This window comes from Aaosphaeria arxii (genome assembly GCF_010015735.1).
Source record: "Aaosphaeria arxii CBS 175.79 unplaced genomic scaffold BU24scaffold_1, whole genome shotgun sequence".
NCBI classification, from domain to species: domain Eukaryota; kingdom Fungi; phylum Ascomycota; class Dothideomycetes; order Pleosporales; genus Aaosphaeria; species Aaosphaeria arxii.
The window spans coordinates 1,129,137-1,145,459 of NW_022983474.1; the positions used below are offsets into that span (position 1 = coordinate 1,129,137).

General features: G+C 51.1%; 6 protein-coding genes across 6 annotated transcripts; 2 read left to right on the forward strand and 4 right to left on the reverse strand.

Moving 5' to 3' along the window:
- Positions 1 to 1,546, forward strand: BU24DRAFT_445911 (iron reductase domain protein; the record flags this gene model as incomplete). The annotated part of the gene is made up of 4 exons (XM_033530732.1): positions 1 to 28; positions 96 to 338; positions 438 to 1,072; positions 1,130 to 1,546. The coding sequence occupies 4 exons, from the start codon at positions 1 to 3 to the stop codon at positions 1,544 to 1,546; spliced, it is 1,323 nt and encodes a 440-aa protein (XP_033389087.1).
- A 588-nt stretch (positions 1,547 to 2,134) lies between these two features.
- On the reverse strand, positions 2,135 to 4,537 carry BU24DRAFT_456787 (uncharacterized protein; the record flags this gene model as incomplete). Its single annotated transcript, XM_033531474.1, has 4 exons — positions 2,135 to 3,331; positions 3,390 to 3,658; positions 3,711 to 4,314; positions 4,370 to 4,537. 4 exons carry the CDS (start codon positions 4,535 to 4,537, stop codon positions 2,135 to 2,137), a joined length of 2,238 nt encoding a protein of 745 aa, XP_033389088.1.
- A 914-nt stretch (positions 4,538 to 5,451) lies between these two features.
- On the reverse strand, positions 5,452 to 8,219 carry BU24DRAFT_445913 (glycoside hydrolase family 76 protein). The gene is made up of 2 exons (XM_033530733.1): positions 7,767 to 8,219; positions 5,452 to 7,710 (listed from the first exon to the last, which is right to left on the reverse strand). Exons 1-2 carry the CDS (start codon positions 7,852 to 7,854, stop codon positions 5,945 to 5,947), a joined length of 1,854 nt encoding a protein of 617 aa, XP_033389089.1. The 5' UTR covers positions 7,855 to 8,219; the 3' UTR covers positions 5,452 to 5,944.
- Positions 8,220 to 9,475: 1,256 nt separating this feature from the next.
- BU24DRAFT_403829 (DUF1014-domain-containing protein) lies at positions 9,476 to 10,204 on the reverse strand (the record flags this gene model as incomplete). The annotated part of the gene is made up of 2 exons (XM_033525602.1): positions 9,476 to 9,989; positions 10,047 to 10,204. 2 exons carry the CDS (start codon positions 10,202 to 10,204, stop codon positions 9,476 to 9,478), a joined length of 672 nt encoding a protein of 223 aa, XP_033389090.1.
- A 1,169-nt stretch (positions 10,205 to 11,373) lies between these two features.
- Positions 11,374 to 13,178, forward strand: BU24DRAFT_469526 (carbohydrate-binding module family 13 protein; the record flags this gene model as incomplete). Its single annotated transcript, XM_033532614.1, has 1 exon — positions 11,374 to 13,178. The coding sequence occupies one exon, from the start codon at positions 11,374 to 11,376 to the stop codon at positions 13,012 to 13,014; it is 1,641 nt and encodes a 546-aa protein (XP_033389091.1). The 3' UTR covers positions 13,015 to 13,178.
- BU24DRAFT_361280 (CDC45-like protein) lies at positions 13,051 to 16,172 on the reverse strand. Its single transcript, XM_033524140.1, has 2 exons — positions 15,212 to 16,172; positions 13,051 to 15,161 (listed from the first exon to the last, which is right to left on the reverse strand). The coding sequence occupies exons 1-2, from the start codon at positions 15,959 to 15,961 to the stop codon at positions 13,344 to 13,346; spliced, it is 2,568 nt and encodes an 855-aa protein (XP_033389092.1). The 5' UTR covers positions 15,962 to 16,172; the 3' UTR covers positions 13,051 to 13,343.
- Positions 16,173 to 16,323: the final 151 nt, after the last annotated feature.

The window sequence follows — 16,323 nt, forward strand, 5'->3', positions numbered from 1 at the left end:
ATGCAGGGACTAAAGATGCTTAGCATCGGTAAGCAAAAGCTTGTTTCCCCGCACCCCAGTATTATTCGCAGCACCAACTTAACGATGCCTCGTAGTGTTCGCAGCTCTTGCGACGATATTATCAATTGCGCGGGCAGAGAGTTCTATCAACTCGTCATTCGTGTACAACACCGGCCGCACCGGGTCTCTAGCCTTCGCCGTAGTTCCTGTACAATATGATGGATCGTTATATTTCCACCTCGAGGTTCCGGCTGAGTATAGCTGGGTCGCTATCGGGACGGGAGATCAGATGGCTGGAAGTCTGATGTGGGTTGCGTATCGAAGTAGGAATGGGACCGGTACGACTTCGCCGTAGTAGCAGCAACCTCGGTGGTTTTTGGTCTTTTAGTTTTGGGCGTCCATCACGGCTATGCTAGATGCTGATCCATTGCTTCTAGGTGTAACACTATCCCCACGCACCGTAAACGGGCACGTCGAGCCCTCATACTCCTCCTCAATCAACTGCCACATCCTCACCAGCAACACCGCTCCCAACGGCATCGTCAAAGCCAACAATGGCCACGATATCCTCGCCGTAAACGCCATCTGCCACAACATCACCACCTCCCATTCCCCCACAGCCGACGAAGGCGAAGCCAGCGTGAACCTCACCAGCACAACCCAACCCTTCATCTTCGCCCTCGGACCCACAGACAGGAAAATACAATCAGACAGCAAAACGGCTGGGATACGCCGCCACGTGCTGTACGGCCAATTCGCCATGGACCTCTCGAAAACGGCACTTGCAGACTCCAATCCAATAGATGAAGTAACAACACAGTTAAGCAGTGTAGGTAATTGGCAGAATTCAAACGCACAGCTGGTAGGCGACGTCACACGCGACCACGACTGGGCGCCAGCCACACACGGGGCATTCATGTGCGTGACGTTCGTGCTCGTGTTTCCTCTCGGGGTTGTCTTACTGCGTCTGCTTGAGCGCGTGAAGTGGCATGCGTGGGTGCAGACTTTTGGTGTGGTGCTTGTTGTTGTGGGGTTGGGTGTGGGTGTGTACTTGGGGATGCAGTATAACCATGTAAGTATTTTCACTGTCTCGGTTTTAGTATGCTCGGTTTTTGATGAGATGATATAGTCCAAGAACTTCAATTCCGCGCACCAAGTCATCGGGATCATCGTTGTGGTGTTTACGTTCGTGCAGCTTAGCATCGGTGTCGTGCACCATAGGCTGTATGGACGCCATGGCCAATCTACAGCGCTTGGACGAATTCATCGTTACGTGGGACCGCTTGTACTGATACTAGGTGCTGTGAATGGGTTTCTTGGATTCGATTTTGCGGACGACGGCGGGCATAATGTTTGGTATGGCGTTATCGTGGGTGTTGTGTTTGTGGCGTTGGTTGCGGCGCTGCTTTGGGCCAGGCGACGGAGGAAGGTCAAGGATGCGGTGATGGAGAGGGGGGACAGTGAGGGGGAGGGAGCGTGTGTGCATGGTGAATCCGGGAGAGGAGTGGGAAGAGGTATTCCGTTGAAGATTTTTGGGAGGAATTAGGAATATCTTGAAAGGGGTGGGAATAAGTGACTGTACTTGTACTTCTATAAACTGTTGGAAAATTTGAAAGCAATCTTTACACTGTTTATAGAAATAACAGGTATTCATCAACTGTAAGACTTCATTCATGACATATACACATCCTACACACCCAAACCCTCATTTCATGCAATCCTAGCTACGTACACCATATACGAAATTTCAGGCTTCAATATCCTTTTTCTTCAAATAGCTACTGTTTTGGCATCCAAATCCATGGCGGTCGATAATGACGATGTACAGGAGACCCAATGAAAAATAATGATGTTCAGTGTAAATTTTAAGTTTTGATAAATTTAGTTTTGGCTTCGACTACGACTCGAAAAAAATGTAACTCTTTGGTATCATTTGTAGAAAGAAAGGAAGAAGAAGAAAACCAGAACAGAAGGATGAACAGACAACGAAACGGTAGGAGGTGAGGAGATACACCACACATCCACGCTTCCTATACTCGACTGACTGATATGACAACAGCACCCAAAGGCAAACAAAAAACTAAAAATAAAATCCAAACAGCGTAGATTTCCCTCAGGCACTCGCTTATCCTATCTATTTATTTTTCTTCGTCATGGTGAGACCCTCTGGGAAATCATGGTCCTCGCTACCCGTAGTCGGCGTCGTAGCACCACTGCTCGCACCGTCCCAGCCGTCGGCCCCGCCGCTGCTCCTTCTCCTTCCGCGCTCCCTCATCGCGCCGCGGATCTTCTTCGACACCTCGTCAAGGCTGTCCTTGCCGTCCAGCGTGCTGAACGCCTTGAGCTGGAAGCCACCGAGCGATCCGTTGCGGCTGCGGCTTTTCTTGGGCGTGGACGGGCGGGTGGAGAAGAGGTCTTGGTTGGCGATGTCGTGGAAGGATTCGTTGCGGGGGAGGTGGCTGGAGGGGGGACGCTCGCTCGAGGGGGACACGGCAGAGTCGTCGAGGCTCTTTCGGCGCGTGCCGCCGGGGGTTTGGGGAGGCGAGTGCGTGAAGGGGTCGTGGACGATGCGCTTGGAGTCGAAGTCGTCGAACATTTCGGGTCCGAGTGTGTTGATGATTTCGTTTACGGCTTTCGAGAGTTCTTCGCGGCGTTCTTGTAGTCTGACCATTTCGTTGCTTGAGGACGGGTCCATCATCTTGATAAGTGGCCCGAGTGACTTGACGATGTCCATGCCGACCTCGCCGAAGCGGAGTGCAGCGTATGTCACGGTCGGGTAGATGATCATTTGCGCCAGGATGAGCCATTTCAGGGGAATTCCGGGTCGGACCGCCCACTCGAACCAGCCGTAACGGTAAAAGATTGTGACCCAGACGATGTGGAATGTGTATGACAAAGGCGCTACCACGAGAGCAACGAGCAATTTCCATGTGGCCATGACATCACGAGCCTGAACCTTAACGTTGGACGCCGCGAGCGCTTCCTTGGCCTTCTTGATGGAGATCAACTTCGTGAAGATGAAAACTAGGGAGAAGAGTAGTGTTCCAGGAATCACAAAGATCGACAGAGTAACAATCTTGATCACTCTCCACCAGAAGAGGAAGAAGATATAGTGAAGAGGATATTTCCCATATTGGACTTGGTGGTCCCGGATACCAACGGCGTAGAGGCGCTTGTTGTAGGCTACGACAGCATCTTTGAGGGAGACAATGCGTGGGTCATCCTTATATCGTTCATAACCTTTCACAAGTCGGCGGTTCAATTCAACAATCCTGGGTAACGGCAATTTGGTGCCTTTGGGGTTGTAAAGTCTGCGGACGGTTTGGATCAACTGTTTGAGGATTCGTTAGCAAATAGAAAGGTGCAAAAAGATAGGACACAATCATTACCAAAAGGGTTTCATAGTCAGGCGCGGTCACGGTCACGGTCTCGAGAGATTCGCGGACCATTTCAAGCATGGTCCCGATAGCCTCCCTTCGGCCATCTCCAGTGTACTTGTCCACGAGGTCCAACGGAACATCCAGTGCTGTACCGAATTCAATAACCGCCCGTGAGCGGAATTTATGTGCATGGAAATAGTTCATGCCCACTGGAATGATCTTGAGATTGCAGTCACGCTTCTCCGCAACGGTACCAAGCGCCATGATGGCAACACCAGCTGTACCAAGTTAGCGAAAGCACTCACACACACCATGAAGATATGTCTATACCTTTCAGAGGCAACAAAGTTGTCCGATCGTGACTACCACCCTCGGGGAAGATTCCAATGCTGCCGCCGGCATGTAGCACAGCGTGTACCTTGTCATAAACCTCTTTCTGATTGAGTTTGGGCGCGACTTGGAAATCACTTCCTTCGAAATCAGGGGCCGTCCCGCTCTTCTCCCTAGCTCCAGCTACAAACGATCCAGCCTCAGTCATGTCGTTCCTCCCAGTCAACTGCTGCATCGCGACACCTCCCTTGAAGGGTCGCTTGAGCCGAATCTCTTCATTGTTGATAATCTCCTGAATCTCTGCATTCGCCGAAGCTTCGTTGACCTTAGGGAGATATAGAGTGCCGCCGACCTGGAATGGGGGCTCCTGGAAAGTAGTGCCTACACCGCGGAGCAGGCATGGATCGTTGACCGGGTCGGGGAGGTATATCTTGCCCTTCGCGGGTTTCGTCGAGTCCATGGCTCGTCCCACAGAGACGGCGCCCGTCAAGCCAGCCATTGCGCCTATGAAGCGTCTCTTCATCGATTTTTCGGCGATCAGGAAATGGATTCGGCGGTCGGTTTCTTTCTTTACGCACCGCATCAAAATCAGGGGGTCCACGAACTGCAGTCGACTAGTTAGCTGTGATCCTCGGGTCGTGGGAGCTCATATTGCTTACCTGGTTCGCGTGCGGAGCGCACACGAACAGAACCGGGCCTTCCTTAGGCACCTTCCATGAGCTGCGGGGGTGCACCTCGCGGAAGAAGAGCTCCACCAGGATAGAAAACGTCCATAAAAAGGCATCATAAACATATTTGTTCATGAGCCCAGTATCCTTTCTCCCCATGTTGTTGTGGTGGCCACGCAGGCTGGCCAGGAGTCGAGGGTGTTGTCGTGTACGATATTATTTATGAGGCAATTCGGGGGTGACGGCGGGGGTCTCGCGACGTGATGTGATGTTGCTGGGATTCGCGACGCTAGAAAGATCCAGAAGCGAGAGATCGATCTTGAGACGTGTCATTTGAATGCCGCGATAGATTTCGAGGGTGTGTTTCTACGAGAAAGGACTCACATTTTAAAAAGAAGTAGGATAGGAATAAAGTTTGAGTGAAGATGGAGCTGACCGACCAGCGTGGGAGAGCTAGACCATGATATGGGGAATATTAATGGCGCGCGCACGCGGAGACAAGGCCTGGGCGCAAGGATAGCCGGAACCCGGCGGCGGAGAAGGGTGATAAGAGCGTTAGATGGGCTTGCAGTTAGTAAGTCGAGAGTTCGATGTGAGACGCTATAGCTGTTGTTGAGGCAAACGTTGAGGAGGCGGGCCGGAGGAGATGCAGGAATACTCGGCGGAGAGGAGCTCGAACGGGATGGGTTAAACGACGACTACCCACTATTCCTCCTCCTACGAGTAGGTACTGTACTGTACAGTGCTGTGTGATGTGACTGCAACTTTCGACTGCGACTTCAAACTAATGCGAACGGTCACTTGTGAATACGCTATGACGTGACGTGAGTTGACAGATTGACAGGCCCAGAGAGATATTAGAACAAACTGATCGGTACAAGTACTGTAACTGCTAATGGGCCCCTGGGGTTTGCGTGGGTGGCGTATGTTCTAGCGGGACACTCTGCAGATGATCACGCTTCCTCCTGCCTCGATTGGTAAGTCCAGGTCTTGAGTATAAAATTGTATTGTAACTGTAAAAGTGCAAGCAGACGAGTATTTATGTAGTGATCTTCAAAGATTCGATAATTACTGACTTGTTTACCCAACACGGACATAAGTACTTGTGACACCTCTCTTCACATGCCAAACCACCCTTCGGAGTGCGAACACCCGTCCCGTGCACTCCCTGGCTTCCAAAACATCAGCGGACTTGGTCATCAATCATGTCGACTGTATATGTGTATAGGTATTTATGTATAGGTGACCACTCCAACTCCGCGACATCACGAAACGCCTCAGACAGTACAAAAGCCAGCAAGTGCAGAGTTCATGCTATTCTCTCATTCCTTTTCTATTCGCTCGGTCTCGGCATTACATCTAAAGGGAGTGTCGCCCTCGATTGCTGCCATCATGGTATTTTATAAATTTGCATGCACCGTACATCGAGTACGGCTGCTTGGTGTTCTAGCACCTTGAATGGGGTAAAAATAATATATATACAGGTAAAATGTTTGAAACGAACAACCGTGGATATGGCGGTTCTAGGAAGAAGTACAAGAAGTTTGTAGGAAACGACGGCTCGATTTACAGCAGTCCGCCAATGACGGCAAGAGTGACCGCGGCGATGACGGCATAGCTCGTGGTCTGCAGACTTGAAGCTGCGCCTGTAAACTCGATCGGACCGGTCGAATTTGCGGGTGGAGGGACAGGTACTGTTCCATTAGGAGGAAGAATAGGAATTGTGGTCTCGATGGATGGAGGAGCCGGCACAACAGGCGACGCTGTCGTGGGAACGGCAGGTGGTACCCATACAGTAACAGTAGAGGTAGGTGTACATGTGCATACACCAGGCGTTACTGGAGTATTCACCGGAAGCTTGCTAGTGATTGGCTCGCTGGGTGCGGGCTGACTTGATGCGGGTTCGCTGGGTATAGGTGCACTTGGAACGATCGCGCTGGGAGTGGGAATTGATGTAGTGCAAGGCTTCTTGTCGTCAGTGACAGCAGGACTGGGAAGAGGCTCGGGAGTAGGCTCGGGAGTAGGCTCGGGAGTAGGCTCTGGCGTTTGAGCTGCTGATGTGGCGAGGGTCGTAGCAGGTGGGGTTGCAGGTGCTGAGGGTACTTCCTTGCTAACAGAAGTGGACCTCGCCTCAGGTGCAGCGGACGATGAGGGAACAGGTACGGGCTGAGGTTGGGGCTCAGGCTTGTTCTCGCCCTGAACAGACGGAACAATCCCTTCTTCCAACATAAGGAGCGCTTGTGTCACCTCCAGAGCCGCGAGTTGCTGACCGGTGCCGGTTGTGCCATCCCAGTTGCCAGTATACCATTTGCTACCACATTCCTTGCCAGTTGCACCGCCAGTGCAAGATTTTGCAGCCGACACGGCGGACTTCTTCAACCACTTGGTGATTCTCTCCCTCGTAAATGGGGCCATTAAAGCGGTCTTTCCCATGGATCGAGAGAGGTACGCTTTGAAGCTTTGCTGGTCCAGGTTGCAGTGTCGACCAGTCTCGCCGGTTTCACAAGCCACCTCGTACATGATATCGGTTGCGTTCTCGTAGGGTCCAAAGAAAGCGGCGGATTGCTCTACGAAACCATTGGTATGCTTCTTCCATGCAGCATCTCCGTCGGTGAAGTTGTACATCACACTAGAGCCGTGCAGGTACATTCCAATGTTGTAGGTCCATTGTGTATGGTCCATCTCTTTGCAAGCCTTCAACTCATCCGCTCCATCATACACCTCGTACTTGTCACTGATCAAGCCCACCTCCTTTGTCCAGTCGAAGATTTTCGTGGCCCAGTCGGCGTAGGTCTGGTTTCCTGTGTAGCGAGCAAGGCGGGCACCGAGAGCAAATGTCGCTCCATTGGAGATGGAGTTCTTGTAAGTATAACCGTAGTCGTTTTCAGGGTAGATCTGCCATTTCAAACCTCCACCACAGGTATCGGCAGCCCATCGAGAGACGATGTTGTTGAAGCAGTTCTCCACAACTTGTAGATAAGTTGCTGGCGCCTTCTGTGCGGGATCGGGGAATTGATATTCGACGGCTGACATGACGGCCAAACCCCAGAATGCTTGATCATCGTTGCCCTCTTGATCCTTTCGCCAAGGAAGGATGATGTCGTTGTTTGGACCATAGTTGGAGACCAAAGCCTGGGTGAGTGTCGACACGTAAGAGGCATCACCAGTGAACTGGGAATATTCGATCATGCCACCCCATGCAGCGCCTGCTGCCCACCAGTAATGAGGTTTGGGGAAGATTCCGATCTCTTCAGCGGGCAAGCCAGAGGCATTGTTGACATAGTGGGACATCAAGCCAAATGCGTACTCCTTAGTTACATCCCGGATGGAAGCTTGGTGACAGACTTAGCATTTTGGTCGAATGAATTTTAGACTTTCGCTCACTTACATGCATCATCAGGGTTAAACTGAATGGCACTGACCAAGGAAGCAGTGCAGGGAAGGAGCACAGCTCCTAGGGAAGAAGTGAAACGCATGGTGGAAAGGAAGGGAAAGAGAGTAAGAGAAGGGAATTGAAGAAAGTAGGGAAAGAATGTGGTGCGTGTAAGAACGCAGGAAGAAAAGAAAAGAAAGACTGTCCCTAGTGATGGTGATGAAAAAAAGAAGAAGAGAAAGCATTGTGAATGTTGCAGGAGGCTGACAATAAAAGGGACTCATTCAACTGTGAGAAGGACTGGGGGTGGGACTGGCCTGGACCGTGTGTTTGCCATTGCGGCTACTATTGTGGTCACAGCTCTGTCGAAACAAACAGGCAAACGGGCAATGATTAGATTAACTATTGAAGATCTACCTAGGTGAATGAATTGCGAGTCCATGCTATTGTACGGAGATGGCGTTGAATGGTGATTGCGGGGGTTTAGGAGGGAGGCAAGTCGGAAGAGTCGCGCGCGGCTACCCTAGTCATGGACTTCCCCTTTTGGATAGGCGCCGTTTCAGAGACTAAGAAACACTGGAACAGGACGGCTCGACGACATGTTTGAAACGAAATAATGAGCTGGTTGGCTGATGGACGATACTTCACCTTGGTCTGTGTTTTTCTTGTCCTGTCTCATCTGGTCTGTTTAGGTTAAATCCAAATCAATGCTCCATTGTCTCCTGTCCTGTCACCTACAAACTCCAAGCATCGCAATTCCAAACGAATCCACTTTCCATAAGCCATGCCAAGACACCAATCACTAGCATTCACAGCATAACAACAGTACATATCTAGGTACATTACTTGCCGCTGAGCCTCTTTCAAGCCATCGTTACCTTGACAATCAACGCCTTACACCCTCACTATGCTTCCGTCTGCTTGTATGCACAAATGTAGCTGAAAGGGGCCTCGCACGGATTGCATGCCTAACCGATCGGTTGAATGGCTGTCCAGATTCGTCACCTACCATTAGGCTCTCTCCCCTTCGTGCATAAATGCACAGCTCAGATTCAATATTCGGAGCTCAGCAAACATTATTACAAGGAGGACGGTGTCGTCCGCTTTGGGTCGTGAATGGTGCCCGCCGGACCTAATCTCCGTCGCACATCATCACCGCCCCACGCCCTCTCATCTTCGCCGGCTTCATGTCATGAGCCATGCATGGACGAATAGCACATTCACTTTGAAGCGCCTCCCTTGATATTGACTATCGTGCGTGTAGGGTTTCGCAAACTATTACAAACACCAGATCTCATATATTCAGACACAATCATCTCAAGTAAAGGTTATATGCAGCTGTCAAAAACATCGTCCGATACTTGGCTAGATTTCGGAGGAGGACGACTCGAACGTCAGCCTCGGCGCCTGACGGACTTTTGCCTTCCTTATGACCCCCCAACTTATGTCTCGATCGGCTCTACTTCTACAGCTTCATGGACCATACACTTTGAAAACAGATAATGCCCATCTCAAAGTCTTGGTATCCAATCAGGTTTCTCTAGGATGAAGCGGGCTGATAACTCGCTTGCGAATTACCTAGGGAACAAATCTATGTTTTATGATCCCCCGGAGTGCCCAAATTTTGTGCTAGGGGTCACCGTCCCAATCGAATATCCAGAACACCAAATTATGCTTCTTCAGAACTAACAGGAACGGAACGCTTCCAACAATCGATAGCTCTTTCAAGACGATGGACCACCCAACCGCTTCTCCTTCTTCTGTCGCTCTGATTCCTTAGTGTTCGCAACATCGTCCTTGGTGGCATTGTATGAGACAGACACCTGGTTGAAAGGGTTGTCTGGATGCTTCTCGAACTCCTTTCGGATAATATCGATCTTCTGCTGTCGGCGAAGGCCTTTCTCGTCCTTCATCTCCTCCAATCTGCGCTCCTCATATTGTGTGTATGCTGCCTTGAACCGACGTTCGGGATGGCGCTCGACTTTGTCGGCGTTGTTGTTTCCTGTCAGATCGAGAGCGTCGAGGGCGTTGTCGATACCTGTGGCGTTGAGCGCAGATGGTTGGTCAAAGGAAGCGAAGGCAGAGTCGATGCCGCGGCTGTTGTTCGTCTTCTTCTGGGCGGACTTGCTTCCGGCGCCCTTTGGCTTGGAAGGCTGGTTGGCCTCCTCTTCAGCTAGAAGCGCTGCCTTCTCGGCCTTCTTGCGTGCGGCATCGGCAGCCTTTGCAGCAGCGGCATCACTATACGGAAAACTTGTAAGATGAAATGCTTCAAACTACATCAAGATCTATACGTACGCTTTGGAAGTGGATTTGGCTCCCTTTCCCCACTTCTCTGCCTCTGCCTCCTCGGCTTGCCTATCCTTCACGGCCTGTTTCGAGGCAGCCTGCTCGGCCTTGCGGGCCTGGCCCTGTGCCTTCTTTGAGCCCTCAGCACCTCCTCTCTTAGGACCCATGTTGTCGTATAAAAATACTCTCTTCTTTAATTAGAAGTAAGAGGTGGGGACTTGTTGCTCAGGTTGAGGTAGGTTGTGTGATGATTTTGAGTCACTGGCAAGAATGGATGCGGAGTTTGACTCGGAAGTGGTGGGTGTGCATCATAGTGGGGCATATGTGTGGCTTGAGCACCTACACGTGCCTAACGCTAACTCAATGACGCCACAACCTTAACTATGGTCTATCCATATTCAGACGACAAGACTACATCGTTGATGCTTCATCGATCAGAACTCTTCAGACATAAGTTCCTCGACCATAATTGGAGTGATTTGTCTTACAAATTGAATCGATGTACGATGATGACTCTATGGAGTAATAACCGCCAATTGCTCCTATCCAACAGTGGTAGATCATTGCTAACATCCCACTGTTCGACATGTCACGATCTTTCACCGGATACGCCATTTTCAAGAGCTCAAGCAAGGTGCTTTTTAGAGAATGATTGCAGATAGGTTAAAGTGAGATTAAATGAGCTTCATCGAATTTACAACCCGTCTACGGTGGCATTGCTGTGTCGCACATTTTCCCATCTCCATGCTGCCAAGTTCATTGACTGAAACCTTGGGTAACTTCACCTCCGAAGGTGCAAATATACTTATCATATTGTATGTCCAGACATGGTATGAGAACTAATACGTCAATGGAGACGACGCGGAAGACACACGTATGCACATGGCTACCCAATATATTAAACCTGGGCCATGACCCTGCATGCATATGCACGATACTGGTCGTCTCCATATTGTATGGTTACAGTCGACTGCATTTCACGATGCTCCATTGCAACCTTTCAGAGATCGTATTCGGGAACCCTAGTTACGCAGAACGATGATGTAGCCTAGATCTTCCCGGTTAATTTGATCGTCTGTGATATTACCTTTTCAGCACAATCGATGCAATGTTGCATACATACCATAGCGGGGTTGGCTATTTAGATCGCAATATTTTTCCACTTGCTACAGCTCCTTATCATTTGACGAGCGATACATTTTTTTTCCTGCTTTGTCGTCCTGGCTCTCCTGAGAAAACAGTTTCTCAACAATAGTTATCCAATTGCCAGGCTACCTTCGCTCTCCTGGAGCAGAAGTTCCATCAATTGAGCCCGAACCTCTTCAGAAATTTCAGAATGTCGTTCCTAAATCCTGTAACACTTTTCTTCCTCGCTGCAGGGGCATTGGCCACGGTGCAGGACCCAAAAGTGGCACCCAGGCCACCCATGGGCTTCAACAATTGGGCGCGCTTCATGTGCAACTTGAATGAGACACTCTTCACCACCACCGCCGACGCAATGGTTGAAAAGGGCCTCTTAGCCGCTGGCTACAATAACATCAACCTCGATGACTGTTGGCCCCTCAAAGAACGTACCGCAAAGAAAGAGCTCCAATGGGATCCCAAGATCTTCCCACACGGCATGCCATGGCTCGCAGACTACCTCCATAAGCGCGGTTTCAATTTCGGCATCTACACAAACGCAGGAAACATGACCTGCGGATTATACCCCGGATCGCAAGACCACGAAGAAATCGACGCCAAAACGTTCGAGAAATGGGGTGTGGACTATCTTAAAGTAGACGGGTGCCACATGGATCTACAAAAGAACCGGACATACTACGAAGAATTTGAGTACCGCTACAAGCTCTGGCACCAAGTGATGGGCAAGCTGAAGAAACCCTTCATCTTCTCACAATCCGCACCCGCCTACTTCAGCCCCAACTTCCACCTCGACCTAAACAACACAGACTGGTACCGCACGATGGAGTACGTCCGGGAGAACGGAGAACTAGCACGACATTCCGACGACATAAAAGTGTACGGCAACAACCCAGAGAACATCTTCGAGCCGGGCGGCCACTGGGAGAGCATGATGAACAATTACGACAAGGAAGTCCGCCTCGCGCGATACCAGTCCTGCGGCTACTACAACGACCCCGACTTCCTCATCGTCGACTGGCCCGATCTCTCCCTCGACGAGAAGAAAACCCACTTCGCGCTCTGGAGCTCCTTCTCTGCGCCTCTCATCCTCAGCGCGTGGATCCCCGACCTCATGGACGACGATGTCGCGTACCTCACGAATAAAGACATCATTGCCGTGGACCAGGACGCCCTCTGCGAGCAGGCGACCCTCGTCTCGCAGACCGAAGCCATCGACGTCTTGAGCAAGAACCTCGCGAACGGCGACCGCTTGCTCACCGTCCTGAACAAAGGCAATGCCACGAAGACCGCCACCGTCCCCCTCGAGCGCCTCGGAATCGACCCGGATGTCCGCTACAAGGCGAAGGATTTGTGGACGGGGAAGACGCAGAGCGTGGGGAGTTCTATCACGATTAAGCTGCATAAGCGGCAGACGGCGATATACCGCGTCTCCGCGGCGTCGGGGGCGAAGAAGTTGGATGTCACGCCGACGGGGCAGATCTTCAATACATTCACTATGAACTGTCTCACTGCTTCGTCGCGATCTAGGGTCAGATTCACGGTGTGCGATGGCTCGGACGAGCAGGTGTGGAGGGTATCGTCGGCGGGGAGAATCAGTCCGTTGTCTACGGATGACCGGTATCTGACTGCTGATGGGCGGGATGTTGGACTGGAGAAATTGGATAAGGATGATAAGGGTCAGCTGTGGAGCTACGGTGTGAGTGGTAATGTGGCTACTAAAGGTGGATTTGTACTAGAAGAGAGAACCAAAGGCGAGGTTGTCGTTGGAAAGCGTGGTTATGCGCTGGATAGCCAGGTCTTTGCGCTACCTGGCGGAGTCAAGTTGGACAAGTAATGGAATCAAAAGTACGGTTGTCAGATGTATTGGAGGAAGATTTTGATTTCGATATGAATCAGAGAAGAATACTAACTACTTGCTTGCTATGAGAATGCCTAGTTTGCAATATGTTGTCATGTCATCAACCCGCTTTGGGTAACACAGTCCCCTACGTACTTTACATAAGAAAAACCCCTGAAAATGAACGGATTGTTAAGGACGCCCCAGCAATGCTTTAAACCAGAAATGAGATCAAAGAGCCCTTCCCTTTAGCCCTTGCCATGCCATGCCTTGCTCGCTCGCACGCAGTAACGATACTTAAATATGCCAACTCGTTTAGTTCTCCATTACCCCACAACAGCCTTCATACTCAATCGTTCCAAAAACCCGCTGAGATCCTCCTTCCTGATCTCAATAACACACGCCTCGAAGCTGTCCATCCGCACACGCGCACCAGTCTCGCGAACAACCTCGTGAAACGCATTGCCGAATCTGTTACGTCCGAAGCCGCGCTCCTGCTCGTCTTCGTTGTCGCTGTCGCTGTCGTCATCCTCTTCCTCCGTTTCGTCTTCATCGTCGTCTTCTACTTCATCTTCTTCCAGGCCGGCCGCGAGGTTGCGCTGGATGCGTTGCTGTTTCTTTTTCTCTCGCTCCTCGGCTTTGGCAGCCTTTTTCTTTTCCTTCTCGCGGAGACGCGCCTCGCGCTTTGCTATGCGTTCCTTTGCGGAGGTGGTCGCGCCGCCGCCGCCGAGACCGACGACGACGTAGAGGCCTCGGGAGTCGTCGAGGCCGGCCATGACGAGTTCGGAGCCCTTGTGTTTGCCTTTCGTGCCGTTGAGTTCGACGATTGCTTCGGCGATCCAGAGCGCGAGTTTTGTCAGAGCGCCCGGGTGTGTGAACAATTGGACGTCGGGGCCTTCTTTGACGACCGCCATGCGGAATGCGCGGAGATGACGGATCTGCTTCTTCTCGATTAGTTGGGTTCCGGTTCGGAGGATGGCTTTGTGGAGGTGTTGGGCGGTGTGAATGTGTTCGACGAGGAGATCGATAGAATTCAGTGCATCATAGGCGGTCCAGAAACGAGCGGTGATGTGTTCCTGTGCTTCGTGAGATAATTCGCCACTCTGGGCGCCGTTGGCCATGTCAGAGTGTTCTTGTGTGCCGACAAAATTGGCGCTGTCGAAACTGGAGGTATTCAGTGACTTTGCGTCGCCAACTTCGAGAATAGCTCCAAGAATGACGGCGGCATCGATGGCGCTGAGACAGGCTTTCCATCCCCAACAGCGGACGAAGCCCCATCCGTCCTTCATATCTCCATTCCTTGGGGGTGGTGGAACCAATCCATCCAAGCCATAGACCGGAGCGAACTTGAGAAGACGCTCTCGTAGCCCTCTCTTCAGCTCCATGTCCATATGTGTGTAGTTTTGCTTGCATTGCGTTAAACTCACGCCCATTTTCGCCAGTAGTTTATCCAGTCTTCTTCGTCCTTGGTCGTTCCAGATGTGTAATCGTGCGGAGAGATATGGTGAATGTAACATGCTCTCATACAAACTCCAATGTCTGAGTAATAGGAAACGTGGCTCCGGTGATAGTCGGATTGATTTGTCGGTCGCTGATCGAGCGCTCGTTGGTATCACGCCGCTGGCGTCCCCGACACTAGTTTCACGAGCAATGTTGTTCAGATCAACGGGGTTCAGTCGACGGACTTCATCCCTCAATAATGAGCGAATACGCTCTCCTCGGTCACCATTCCATCCGGCAGAGCCTCCAGCGGCGGACAGTGGGTTAAGTCCCACCCCACTTCCTGTTCGGCCGTAAAGCTCCAAACTGCTCACTCCCACAATAGCATTCCAAAGGAGATCGTTGTCTTCTCGACCGAGTTCTGAAGCCAGAGAATAGACCATAGAGGATACTGGCTCGGCGTATGATGCCCCGAGTTGGTAGTACTTGTCTAAGACACCCGTGTACTTGTTTCGCATTGCCATGAGTTGTCTTCGTAGGCCTTTTACTGACTTTTCTTTTGGTTGGGCTACTGATGGCGAAGCAGATCTACTTCGTGGTGAATCGGAGCGTGAGAAGTCGGAGGAACCTCCAAGGGCATTTGAAGTACTTATTAATCCATGTCGCGCAGGCCGTCGTTCGGGAGAAACTGGTACTGAGCTCCCCTTTTTTTCCATTAGTGACCCTGTGGCAGAGGAGTTCATGGTGCACTCACAGAATTGCTTCGTAACCGTCGGCTAGGCCTTTCATCATCTGACATCTCCTCATCAGACTCGTCGTCCTCTCCCCACGATTTCCGTTTCTTGGGAGCTTGTCCCGAAGGCGGGGCATCATCGTCATCAGAATCATCATCTAGGTCTTCTTCTTCCCCAACCTCAGGCATTTCTTCTAACGCACAGTATGCTTCTCTTTCTGCACCAAGCTCTTCCTCAATATCACCATCATCAAAAACAATAATTCCACCTCTTCCCGGTTTGTAAGACTTGGATAATTGTCCCTTGTCGACCCCTGTCTGCTTGCGCACCACCTCCCCCGTCGAGGGGTCGGTCCCAAGCGGCGATCCAAAGACATTGGACAAATTCCACGGTCTTCTTGCATCCATAATCCAAACTTCGACGTCACCTGGTCCACCTTGCCCGTCAGCATCTCCGTCCAGCCCCAACGTCTCTTCCATGTCCACCATGCCGCCAACACCTAGACAAATGACAACACCACCACTTCCACCTTCCGAAGTCCGCATGGGCCGGACAAGATCTTCCGCTGCTCGCGTGAGGTCACCATAACCGGCAATTGGCTGGATCTTGTGGGGTATATAGTCGCGCTTCAACAGCGCGGTGAGGATGCGGCATGCACACAGCGCGTCGGGTTCAAGCGCAACGAGGAGTAAAACTGGTGGAGCAGCGGCATGGTTGCACTTCAGAAGATTCTGGTAGAGTTGCGCAACGAGTCCTCGCGGTAGGTACATGGTGTGCGATTGCGTATGAAATATGCGTGGGGATGTACTCGAAGACACGCGGTGGAACGCGTTCGGCACAATCTAATGTATGGGAGGGTGTCGAGAATGATTCAGTTCATGGTTCGGTGGTAGGTGGATTAAAAGAATAATTAAACGTTTCTCTCGATAGAATAGAGTGCAAGGAGAATCAATTGTTCGGCGTGTCTTGCGGGAACTGTTCGGGTTCGTGACGAATTGGCGGGAGAACGCGTAGAGAGGAACATGGACGTGCACGTAGAAAATTAGCGCGTCTTCCTCAGCCATTCCGATTCCGATCTCCATGGCTGACCTCGACATCATCAACACCGTCATCAAAACCATCATCGTGACAC